This window comes from Sporisorium graminicola, chromosome SGRAM_15 (assembly GCF_005498985.1).
Source record: "Sporisorium graminicola strain CBS 10092 chromosome SGRAM_15, whole genome shotgun sequence".
Lineage (NCBI taxonomy): Eukaryota > Fungi > Basidiomycota > Ustilaginomycetes > Ustilaginales > Ustilaginaceae > Sporisorium > Sporisorium graminicola.
The window spans coordinates 502,286-515,157 of NC_043725.1; the positions used below are offsets into that span (position 1 = coordinate 502,286).

The 12,872-nt window shown below is 56.9% G+C and overlaps 3 protein-coding genes across 3 annotated transcripts; all 3 read left to right on the forward strand.

Moving 5' to 3' along the window:
• Positions 1–751: 751 nt before the first annotated feature.
• On the forward strand, positions 752–1,669 carry EX895_002606 (uncharacterized protein; the record flags this gene model as incomplete). Its single annotated transcript, XM_029883204.1, has 3 exons — positions 752–926; positions 1,024–1,201; positions 1,345–1,669. The coding sequence occupies 3 exons, from the start codon at positions 752–754 to the stop codon at positions 1,667–1,669; spliced, it is 678 nt and encodes a 225-aa protein (XP_029740602.1).
• Positions 1,670–3,427: 1,758 nt separating this feature from the next.
• EX895_002607 (uncharacterized protein) lies at positions 3,428–8,716 on the forward strand (the record flags this gene model as incomplete). The annotated part of the gene is made up of 1 exon (XM_029883205.1): positions 3,428–8,716. One exon carries the CDS (start codon positions 3,428–3,430, stop codon positions 8,714–8,716), a length of 5,289 nt encoding a protein of 1,762 aa, XP_029740603.1.
• A 1,168-nt stretch (positions 8,717–9,884) lies between these two features.
• Positions 9,885–11,675, forward strand: EX895_002608 (uncharacterized protein; the record flags this gene model as incomplete). The annotated part of the gene is made up of 1 exon (XM_029883206.1): positions 9,885–11,675. One exon carries the CDS (start codon positions 9,885–9,887, stop codon positions 11,673–11,675), a length of 1,791 nt encoding a protein of 596 aa, XP_029740604.1.
• Positions 11,676–12,872: the final 1,197 nt, after the last annotated feature.

A 12,872-nucleotide genomic window follows, 5' to 3' on the forward strand; every position in this document is an offset into this window, starting at 1 on the left:
GGCCGACCTGTGCCTGACTGTAAACTCCAGAAGATCTCACAAAGGCTTGACAAGGATGCCGGAAAGAGATGTGACGGCAGCAAAGCAAGCATCATTGTGCGTTGAGGCGGCGCTTTTCCTTTAAAGTCGAGCTCAGTCCTCCACCCAAGCACGCCACGAAAAACAGTGCACACCACGGCTGAGCCAGAAATTGGCAGTCATCGCCTCTCATGGATTGTCTGATTTTTGACTTCGAGCCCTTTTTTCAGTCTGGACAGATCGGCTAAGTCGCAGGCAAGCACATCGCGCAAAACAGAGTCGCTCGCTAGCTCGCTGAGCAGTGTTGAGCGTAGACGAAGCTGAGCGCGGGACAGCACTCACGCTCTCTCTCTCTCTGCGAGTGTGTTGATTTCGCTCCACATTGTCGCAGCTGTCATTTCGTCTCCATCAACCATCACCTCGTCCATCCATCCTATAATCTCGATCACAACCTCGACCCGCTTCTTCACTTCCGACCCCTACGTGATCGAAGCGCTTACCATTCCCAATCTTGTGTCATTGCCTCTTCGATCCTGATCTCGAGCGCTTCGACAGATCCTTATCAGCTGCCCTCTTTGCACTCCATCCACAACCCGGGACCGTCCTGCGTTAACCATCGCAACCGCCACCACCATCCTCGCCGTGATCGACAGGCTTGGTATCGCGCAATTCTTGCAGTCATAGACTCATACCCATAATCGAGTACATTTCGTCAACTCACACTGTAGCCAACATGTCGGGCTGGTTGAACCTCTTCGGCAAGAAGGAGGACAAGAAGTCGGCGAGAGATGCGATACTCGGGCTGCGGGTTCAATTGAATATGCTCACGAAGAAGGAGGAGCATCTCAACAAGAAGATTGAAGAGGAACTCAGAAAGGCAAAGGCGAATGTTACCACAAATAAGCGAGGTGCGTCTTCCACGTCCGGCTTCATGCACGTGCTGGCGACCAGGTGCAATCGTATGCTGACTTGTTATTTTATCCACTGACATGCTCCGTCCCACAGCGGCGCAAGCGGCTCTGCGGCAGAAGAAGGTCTATGAGAATGAGCTCGATAGACTTGCAGGCACAAGGATGACGATAGAGAGCCAAGTCAATTCCCTCGAGAGCGCCAACATGAACCTCGAGACCATGGCTGCCATGCGCAAGGGTGCTGACGCTCTCAAGATGATCCACGGTAGCTTGTACGTATCTCTTACCGGCTCATCTTTAATGATGGCGCCCAACACCGTCAGACGTCGGCCCCAATCGCATCTGAGAAGGGTGCTCTGGCACTTACAGATATACTGACAGATTGAACTTGACATCGACCTCCGGCACACCACAGGAACATCGACAAGGTCGACTCGACCATGGACTCGATCCGCGAACAGATGGACCTCACCAACGAGATCTCGGACGCCATCTCCAACCCTGTGGGCATGGGCCACGATCTCGACGAGGACGAGCTCAGAAACGAGCTAGAGGAACTCGAGCAGGACGAGCTCAACGAACGACTGGTGGGCGCCGACTCGGTACCTCTTCACACCCCCGCCGTGGCCTCGTCGGCAGGTCCATCACGCGTCTCAAACGGAACAGAGCGCCAACAGGCTGTGGTGGAAGACGACGACGACGCCGAGTTGCGCGCACTGCAGGCAGAGCTCGCCATGTAGACGAAGTCGCAATTTCTCCTTTCGTACAACGTCGAGACTCGACGATGATCAAGCGTCAAGACCCGACGCGCACATAGGCTCCCCATACATGTCGTGCGGACAGATGCGTGGATGCATCAGCGCTTGGCCTAGCTGAATGTAATTTTCCTACGGCCGGTTCCGCCTAATCGATGCTGTCATGTTGGGGAAACGTCAATTGTGTTTAGTGGAGGTGCCGGTGCTCCTGCTTCGGCGTGCCTGCGATCTTTTGACCGTCACCCAGCTGTGACTTCATCAGACGGTTGACAAGGCGCGTGCCTCTCTACAACTACAACGAAGTGGCTTCCAGAGTCGCCTTGGCTGTACACCTGCCCTCTCAGATCATCTCTTCCTCTGGTCTTGCTCTCCGTGGTTTGCAATCCCCCCATACACACACAACCAGTCATCTTTGCCGACGGCTCTCAGCTCCATTCGTCCCGGTGCATCCCGTCCTTCGTCGTCATTCTTGTACCCATCTTGCAGCTGTTTCATGATCAAATCGTCACCTATCTGTAGTTCGACTCAAGTGTCTGTGATCCAAAGCAGCTCTGACCCGGAACTTACGGGTCTTTGTTCCGTGCGGGCAAGTCCATAAGCGTGCAGTGAGCCCGCGCCTCGAAGAGTGTGTCAGGCGCTATTCGCCAAATGCAATGAATGTCCTCTTCTGATGAGCTCCTGTGCCTAGTTGCTTGAGATGCTACGGATGTAAGTACCACACTCGAGTCTATCAGCGTTCCAATTCGAGATATACTAGCATCGAGTAGTTCCAATCCCCTCTTTCGCCGCAGCCGTGCTTGCGATCTGTATGAGACCCTGAATCCATTCTGAAATTCATCAGTACGCCCCGCACCGCCTCGAGAGGTAGGGGGACGAGGAGACAAAGAGACCTTTGTTGCAACTCCTTACGTTGACGGACGCCCCACAGCCCCACGCGGAGACCATGGTCACGGTGCTGCAATTCATGGGAATTTCTTTTGGCTATTTTTCTAACAGAGGGATGGAGAGAGAGGCTGCCTAACAGGTACTATGCGTCCGGCACTTGGCCTGCGTATGTGCAGCTGCGTCGAGTTCAAATTTCCACGGCAGGCGCCTGATCCCCCCTTTAATCATGAGACTCGAGCCCGGCACCTCTCGCGTTTCTGGCGAAGGCTTGCGGCCTGCTGCCTCCTTCGCACGACGCACGACGGGTTGATTTTGAGCGTGTCCTGGCTGTCTGTGAAACTTCACGGTGAATTACCGTGTGGGTCTTCGAGCTGCATTTCTCTTACATGGCTAACTGCACCCCTTCCTTCCTCCTGTTCGACCCGCCATCATTCAGTCTTCCTACCATCCCCTTCTCTTCCTGTTGCTCTTCATCTTCATCTTCGCTTTCATATTCTGGCAACTTGCGCTAGCGCATTGTGCCTCTTACGACATTTCACGACACCCGCTCTCCGTTCCGATATCCTCTGCTCTGGCTGCCTCTTTGCGCTCGTCTTTGACCCATCCCACTAGCTTTTCAATCTCCTCTGGACCGCAGTAGAGGCTCTGCTATCTCGGCTCTCTAATCGACAGGGGCATCCGGCTGTCCTTTCTACAATCACGACCATCTCTTTCCTATTTAACATGCACGTTGAAGCTGAGCTCTAGTCCTCGAGCACTAGCTGCTGTACTGCTTCGCAAAGTAGCGACTCGTTCATCGCGCTAGCAGTTCCAACCCATCGACTACACCTCTAACGGAACATAGGATCATCCGCAAACATGAGCGTATTGGGCGTTGCTTCGTCCTCGGCGGTGCCGACAGCATCCTCGGGCAATGTGACAGCTGCTCTCGACGTCGAGACCACCAACTGGAATGCGGTTCGCATCCTTGCAGACCAGCACCACCTTCCGCTTGATGCTTTGCAAGCCATCCGCGATACCGTCGCCACTCAGCCTACCAAGTACGCAGCTGATCACGACTTTGGCCGCGACACTCCGCTTCACATCACTGCAACACGCCTCGATACAGGCCGAGTCGTGTTTCGCTTCCGCTCGCGGCCCACCGCCTCTACGTCTGCTCTACCTCCAGTATCACAGCGCGATGGAATACCGCGCTCCAGCTCGTCCGGTGCTGTCTTCCCTCAGCCTCAGTCCGATTCCGTCGACACGCTACAGCCGGTCCCAAAGACCAATTTGACCAACAGCCTCTTCCGCAAACCAGGCAATCTCAGCCTAAGCCATTCCAAGTCCATACCCGTCCTTCGTCGCAAAGCCTCGACCAGTTTTGCTTCTCCCGCTTTCAATGGCGGGGACACGGTCGCTTCGGGCAGCACGGCCTATGGCAGGAACTCGGCATCAGCCGAACAGTCTCTCGGCGCTGCACGAGTACCACCGTCAGCTCTGCCGCTGCCCTCTTCTTCCCGATCAGCATCAGCGAATCAACTCGGCAGTCATCTATACCCATATCGCGTAGGTGCAAGCAATGCCGTCGGCATGGCCCGCACCGGCAGCACACCGGTCAGCGGACCGCACGCAGACCGTCGCAGCGCGGAACATATTCAGGAGGGCGACGTACTTGGTGCTGTTCTTGGACTCGGCCAAGCGGATGTGTGGGCCAGCGCGCACGCCGTGCCGCAACCTCAACCCCGACGTCGCAGATCGTCCAGCAGCTCGTCCAACTTGTCTCTGAATCACACTACTCGTCAGCAGCCGTCGCCTCCAGAGCTGCGTCTGCCGGAGCTCAGCTTCGATTCACGCTTTGCCAACTCACCGCGTTTCCACCAGCTCAGAGAGGCGCAATCCTTCGAATCGAATGCGTCCGACGTGACAGCTCGCGGCGAAGAGGAAAAAGAAATCTCTTCCGATCGGTATCCTATCGATCTCCAACCCTTCTTGCGCGGTGAGGCCACCAACACCTCTGGTCATTTGCCCAACACACTTGTCTTCGACGTGTTGCAGTGCTATCGACGACCTTCTTTGACATCATCACAGCAGCTTCAGCGGCGACGAGCGGAATCGCGCGACTCCTTGTCAGCATCTGTGCCCGCTCTCACAAACTCACATGATTTTACAGCGCAGGCACAGGGGTTGCCTACCTCCGCTGCGCCTGGCGATGATCCGCGATTCGCTGTTTGGGCCGTCAAGAGTGCAAGGAACGATAGCACCTTTGTCATCAGCGATCGCACAGGCCAGACGGACGAGAACCAATCCGGCGTGCTCGGCTCCACAGCAACCACTTCGCCCTCAAGCACGACGAAGTGGCCGAAACGACGAAGCAATATGCCGTTCGGCGTGGAAAGCAGCGCAGACGTGGGTGGTCGCTCTCACGACCCTTCGACTGCCAGTCCAGCCTCGGAAATCAAACTCGACGCCTCGGCGCACATGCCAACGTCTGGCAAAGCCAACTTACTCGCCGCGTCTGCAGCGCGCCTGGTCGCCGAGCTTACTGCAGAGATCGACCTCACCCTTAGAGACGACTTCTTTTACACGTATCGCGAGTTCATGACTCCCTCTGATCTACTCGAGCTGCTCATTCTTCGTTTCGAATGGGCCATCTGTGAGCCCAGCTCAGCCGAAGACGAGGCGCGTCGGCGCATCGTGCGAGTCCGCACCTATGTCGTCATCAAGCACTGGCTGCAGCACCACTTCGACTTTGACTTCCTCCCTAGTCGCCCTCTGCGACAGCGTCTAGCTACCTGGCTCAACTCCGTTGCCAAGGACGAACGCATCACTGCGCGGCCTGCAGATCTCAACATTATCAACAGTCTGCGCAAAGTGGTCAGAGGTCTCAAGGAGACATACTTGCACTCTGGCGTGGGTGGCCTCCTATTGCATGACGCTGGCCGCGTCGCCAACAGCACAGCTGTGCGTCCCAAGACGGACAGCATCTCTACCTTCAATTCGTCGTCACAAGACTCGGAGCCGAGCGTCGCGACCACGTCCAGCTCCGCATCAGGTGGCGAGCGAAGCATGGCGAGCTCCGGATCAGCATCGTCGATCGTTGAAGACGTCAACCTGGACTTTTCTGAGGATCAGAGCTCTCAAGACTCTCCGCAGATCCCGTCGCCTGCCACGCAAAGTAGTCAAACTTCCTCTCCGAGAGCCACACGGCCAGACCTCTCGGATTCCAATCGCGCCGCGGCGCAGAAAGCAGCAGCAGAGTCTGTGCTCGTATCGCATCGACACACGCTGGCACCTTTGCCACCAGCCCATCAACGCTACACCACATCGTTTCCCGGTCCATTGGGATCGCCCTCTCCGCTGCCGCATGGTTCGCACGGATCGAACGCCTTGTCGCGTGCTTTTGCACAGACCGTCAACCGCATCTCCAAGTTCAAGCGTGCGCTCAACAACCGTGGTTTGGGCTTGGACGGCCATCACGAGCTCGATGCCGAGGCAGAAGAATGCAGCGACCTCCTCTTTGCCAAAGGAGGCCTGGATAGTCTGTTGCAATATTTTGCCGTGGACCAAGCCGCACGGCTCTCCTCGTCGGCGGCGCGCAGTCCACGCAAACCGCGCCAACGACCTCTTTCGTGTACTGAAGAGGCCACTGAGGAAGAAGAGGAGGCTCTGGCGAGTCAAGCGTCCGAGGACAGCACGGGACAAGAGGAGACGCCAAGCCTGGCGGGTGCATCCACCAACCGCTCTACACCCGCTAGCTCCATCGACTTGACTCGACTCTCGGATAAGCACGCTTCACAGGACAACGCAGATCCTCGTGGCCTTGGCATTGGCATCGACAACGACGCCCGTGATGACGAAGGTGTCTCCGTCGCACCTCACGCCATGGATCTCTTGAGCCTCGACTCGAGCTGCATCCGACCTCTCAACCCATTGGGTCGAACGAGGCCCAAAGCGGAGGAGCTTCTCCACCACGCCGCCAGCGAACAGACTCTCCGGTCTGTGTCGCGAGTGCCCGCAGAGCGAGACTCGGAAGACGAGTTCCCTCGTCCTACAGCAAGCTCTGTTCATCGACGAGCGTCGATTCGTGACTCGATTCTGAGCAATGGCGCCCCGCGCATCGTGCAAATTGACGATATCGACCTTTCCAGCGATGAAGACGACTTTGCTGTTCGAAAAGCTCTGCGGCGCTTACCCGGCGCCAGGGATCTCCGTCAGGCCAACACGATCAGGGATCTCGAGCCACAGCAGCTGACGCTTGGGCGCGCAAGCATCGACTCGATGGCATCCTCCATCTTCCGACAACCCACCGCCACGCGCCATGTTCACATGGGCTCGTTTGCATTGGGACATACCCGAGGGGTCAGCGTAGACAGTGCGCTTTTCGTCCCTGAGCAGCTTGGAACCATGTCCTCAACCTTGCAGCGGGCGCCGCAAATCATCACCACCGTGCAGTCTGAGATGCTCGATCCCGACGAGGCACTTCAAGGCTACGAGCTCGTCAAAGGCTTCCGCCTGGACGACATTGACAGCGACGACGAAGAGCCGGGCGATGTCGAAGCTGCCTTGCGTCGTCTTGAAGGTATCATCGATGAAGATCGCCAGAAGGCAAAGGCCAAGCGCGTCGAACGCCTTTGGCAACGCTCGATGGCCCGCAATGCCAATGCAGATACTGCTCACGACAGCGACGACAAGGATGCAGACATCCGTCGCAGCCAGGCATCGGTACTGTCCAAGGGCGATCGCCCCCTGTCTTCCTCCCTCACGGGTGGTTCCCTCGCTGATGCGGACGACGAAGCTTCCAACGTATCCGTCCATCCCTGTGATCGTTCCTCGGATGATCCACAGCACGCAATGCAGCGCCAGCCGAACACCGCAAAAGAGCGAAACATCAAGGCGCAGTCTTCATTCTTGGATCTTCGCGACAGCAGCGATACTTCCGATTCAGAGGACCACAGCGAAGCTTCTGCGCCACAGAAGCCCTTGGCAAAGCCATCCGCAGCTGCCATGCCTCGAGACAACTCTTTGCAGACTCGGCCGCGAGCGAACTCAGCAGAAATTGCGAGACAGCCGACTGCTCTTGCTTATGCGCAACGGCTAGGACCGACTCCGAGCCTGCTGGTGTCTCCCAAGCGTGGCCTGGCACCCGTGCCTCCCGTTCATCGCTCGTTCCTGCTGTCCTACCGATCCGAGTCCGTGGCGCGTCAGATGTGCTTGATCGAAGCAGAGCTGCTGCGCTCTGTATCTTGGGACGAGCTAGCCTCTTCGCGATGGCGTGAGCGTCGTTTCGGCGCTGAGGTGACCGATTGGGAGGCCTTCTACCGAGACCGGGTACGCGATCGTCTCGAAGCTCAGCGCCTCGGCGTGGTGCAACAGGAACGCGCCGTGGAAGCCATTGTCGCGCGCTTCAACCTCACGGCCAACTGGGTGGCCAGCGAGGTTGTGCTGACGCAAGACATCGACGAGCGCGCAGCCGTCATCTCGAAGCTGATCCGTATCGCTTGGAAGTGCTACTTGCAGTCCAATTTTGCTTCGCTGGCGCAGATCATCTTTGGACTCAGCACACCGTGGGTCGAGCGGCTCCGTCGCACGTGGAATCGCGTCGGCTACTATGAGATGCGCATGTGGCGCGACCTGAATTCATTTGTCGGGCCGCGACACAACTTCCGCCATTTGCGCAATGCCATGTTGCAGTTGGCCGAGAGCAGCGCAGGCGACAGTCGACAGGGTGGCCCGAACGCAGCTTCCACGTCCGCTGATGCCGGCAAACCCGCACCGGCACGAGGCTGCATTCCCTTCTTTGGTCTGTATGTGTCGGACCTGATGCAGTTCGACGCGATGCCGACCTTGTTGGACCCCACCTCACCGACAATGGCAGCCACCACCACTTCGACCGCGGACGGCAAGCTGCGAGTGCACCCGGTGCATCCACATGCCTTTGACGAGCTTGCTCCGCTTCCTCCTGGCGTGACATTGGAGCCGCTCATCAACGTGCTCAAGTTCCGCAGCATCGCCGAAGTGATTCGCCAGATCGCGGCGTTCCAGAGTGCAGCCAAAAACTACTCCGCTATGTTTGAAGCGGAGAAGGGAGCCTATGTGCGTTGCTTGAAGCTGCGATGCTTGCCCGGCGAGCTGCTCGCTCGTCTCAGTCATTTGATCGAGCCCTGATGGTCGAGCCCTCATGATTCTTCAGCGTCACCATCTATTACTATCCTTTATACCCTCTGTGTCCAACTCGAAGCAGCAACTGCTCTCGAGACCGCTCCTTTCCTGCTTATATCAACTACACCTCATTCTTTACCTCTCACAGGAACAGCTCATACCTCTATCGTTTTATCTAATGGAAGCCCAACGGCCCTATCTGCTCACTTTCTTGACGTTTTGATCTCCATTGCGAGATCTGTGTTGCCAGCCCGTTGAGCAATCGAAAGGCCAACGTGAGTCCGTCTGCTGGCTGCCTTCCGGGCGAGTATGAGCAAATCGACAGGAGCCAACGCGTCTCACGAGTGCGCGCCTGAATGAAAATTTGCCCGTGGCGTAAATGACAGGATGGCAAGACGCGTCGCGGTGATAGCACTTTGTTCAACGTGTTAATTGCTTCCTCTGCGGAAAAGTGTGTGTGAGAGCACAGGCGGCGAGCTCAGCCTGTGTGTTTTTCTGTGTTTCTCTCTCGAATGCAGCTTTGGCAAAACGCGCAAGGCAGGACATTCCGACGTTGGTCTGCGAGGGAGCGACTTGCTTTGAGAACTCTTCACCACATCACCATCATCGTCCGCTTGTCCTTCATTGTCATTCCCCATCCTCATCGACCGTCATCCTAACCTACACAACAGCGCGAGCGTGAGATATCCCTTCGGACCACAGCCCTTCTTCAAGACCATAACCCACCACACCGACGCTTCTTCTCTGTGCAGCCCCCGCAACGACTCAGGCAACCATGTCGGGCTTCGACTCTGGTCGTGTCTTCTCCGCACAGGCTCTGGCAGGCTCCGAGGCATCTCGTGCTCCCGACGCTCCCGCACAGACCGAGCAGACGCTGTTCAACTTTGTTCAAACCTTCCGCACAGGCAGTGACTACATCTACCGTGATCGTCTCCGTGCCAACCTTCTCGCCAAACAATATGTCCTCGAGGTCCAGCTCGAACACGTCCAGCTATGGAGCAACGATCTCGCACAAGCACTCCGCGACACTCCCTCGGACATCCTGCCACTTTTCGAATCGGCGGTGAAGCGTGCAGCCCGTGCGATTCTGTACCCTGTCATCACCCGCGATGAGCAGCGTCCAGAGGCACCGGATTGCCAAGTCACTCTGCGAAGCCATGCTAACCTCACACCCATGCGCGACTTGCACGCCGACAGCATCTCGCACCTCGTGCGAGTTCCAGGCATCGTCATCGGCACCACCACCCTCTCTTCTCGCGCCACACACCTCCAGATCATGTGCAGGGACTGCCGTGCCACCAAGTCTCTCCCTGTCGTTTCTGGTTTTGGTGGCTTCACCTTGCCGCGATACTGCGACTCCACAAAGATGGACACGACAGCACCACAGTGCTCCACAGACCCCTACGTCATTCTCCACGACAAGTGCCGCTTCGTCGACAACCAGACTGTCAAGCTGCAAGAGGCGCCAGACATGGTACCCGTAGGTGAGCTGCCCCGTCACATGCTCATGTCCGTAGATCGTGCGCTCTGCGGGCGTGTTGTGCCAGGCTCGCGCATCATCGCTACGGGCATCTACTCGACCTTTACCAGCGCCGGCAAGGGCTCCAAGGCGGGTGCTATTGCGCTGCGTACGCCGTACCTCAGGGTCGTCGGTCTCGAGATCGACGCCGAAGGAGCAGGCGGCCGCGGCATGGCCCGCATCTTTTCGGCCGAGGAGGAGGAGGAGTTTGCCCGCCTCTCGAGGACGAGGGATCTGTACGAAAAGTTCTCTGCAAGCATCGCACCAAGTATCTTTGGCAACCAAGACATCAAGAAGGCCATCGCATGTCTGCTGCTCGGCGGTTCCAAAAAGGTGCTGCCCGACGGCATGCGTCTGCGTGGCGACATCAACGTGCTCATGCTCGGTGATCCCGGTACTGCCAAGTCGCAGTTGCTCAAATTTGTCGAAAAGGTGTCGCCCATTGCCGTCTACACTTCAGGAAAAGGTTCATCGGCAGCCGGTTTGACCGCGTCGGTGCAGCGCGATCCTCAGTCACGCGAGTTCTACCTGGAAGGCGGTGCCATGGTCCTGGCGGACGGCGGTGTGGTATGTATCGACGAGTTTGACAAGATGCGTGACGAAGACCGTGTGGCCATTCACGAGTCGATGGAGCAGCAGACCATCTCGATCGCCAAGGCCGGTATCACGACGATCCTCAACACACGCACGTCGGTGCTTGCGGCAGCCAACCCGATCTTTGGTCGCTACGACGATATGAAGTCGCCCGGCGAAAACATTGACTTCCAAACAACAATTCTGTCGCGTTTCGACATGATCTTCATCGTCAGGGACGAGCACAACGAGCAGCGCGACCGCACCATGGCCAAGCACGTCATGAACATCCACATGAACCGCGCCAACGACGCGACGGCGATGGGCGAGTTCGACATTGAGCAGATGAAGCGATACATCTCCTTCTGCAAGGCGCGCTGCGCCCCACGCCTGTCGCCCGAAGCCGCCGAGAAGCTCTCGTCGCATTTTGTTGCGCTGCGTAAACAGGTGGCGCAGGTGGAGCGCGACAACGACGAGCGCTCTTCGATTCCCATCACAGTGCGTCAGCTGGAAGCTATCGTGCGTATCTCGGAGTCATTGGCCAAGATTACCCTCTCGCCGACGGTGGGCGAGGAGCACGTTGACGAGGCGATGCGTCTGTTCAGGTCGTCGACCATGGACGCTGTTCAGGCAGGTAATGTCGAAGGCATGACACGAGGCGAGCTGGCCGAGGAATGCCAGAAGCTGGAGCGCGAGATTCGAAGGAGGCTTCCCATTGGATGGAGCACGAGCTACGCCAAGCTGCGACATGAGTTTGTCGAGAGCCAAGGCTATACGAACCATGCGCTCGAGAGGACGCTGTTCATCTTGGAAAAGCGCGACGTGGTTCGCTTCTCGAACCAACGCAAGGCTCTTACACGAACTGGTGTTTGAGACCGGGACAGCGTGGCTGCTCTTGCTCTTTTTGTTGTCGACTTCTCTCGTGTCTTGGCTCTTTACTTGTTTGTACCATCCTATACCGCGTCGTGGCTTGTATCTGTAGGCGTCCTGTGTTATCGTGTCATTTGATTTGCAGTCTGATTTCACTGTCCGCTCGAAACACGGCCTGTGTTCTCATGTGTCCGTCCACCTGGCCCATGATAAGCTTCTCGAAGCGCCGCTACGAATCTTTAACGAAAGGAAAAACACGCAGCTGCACGCAGCTTCGGAGCGCCGTGGCCACTTCTCGCCAGTTCCCGGATGCAGATGCGCAGCGATTATCGTTTCTATGGAACTCGCAACAAGTCAGTCGGCAGCAAGCCATCAATGATTGCGTATCCGATGCAACTGGAAAACATGCTTAAGCGAGCGCGCTGTTAGGCTGCTTCTCGGTGGAACTCCGGGCATGGCGTCCGATCTATTGGCATGGTGCAATTAACCGGCGTGACCGGCGTCGCGGGGTGCTGCTTGCTGCCTGTGACTTTGGATAAGCGCCGCTTCCCGCAGCGAATCTTCCCTCGAACCCTGCATGATAAGGGCGGAGGGCGGGAATGTGAGGGGAGATGCTTAGCATGTTAGGTCGTCAGCTTGAATTTTAGGCCGGAAAAAAATAACCGCGACCCAACATTTCTTTGTGGCTCTGCGAAAGTGCCTTACCCCAAAGTTTGCAGTGTGTCTAAAGAGAAAAGGAGAAAAACAGCCTTTTCCGAAATGAATATCGTGAAGCTGCAAAAAGTCATGCGCATACGATGCTCGTTGCTCACTCGCCTTGACGGGACAGCGTTCCGAGAACGCAGGAGAGTGTCGTGATCTTTGCTCTCTGAACAACTGGGAATCCGCAGAGAGTACGCGTTTATGTCGTCGCTGAAGGTGAAAGCTCAGCGTGATCTTGTAGCAAACGAAGCGAGCAAGCGTCATGTTCAGTTCGGTACGAGCGACGTTGCCGTCAAAGCGTGGACGAATCTATATCCGACCAGATGTCGCTTATCTCTCCGCTGCTGTCTTGTTTTAAAATAAGTCAGCCTGTGTGGATCAACACAATGAAGGCACAAGACATGCCAGCCTTCCCGCCGTTGCCCATATGTACGCTCCCGCTTTCCGCACGTGTGGCGTGAGATTTCAAGGCGCAGTGGGGGGGGGTAGGATTTCCGC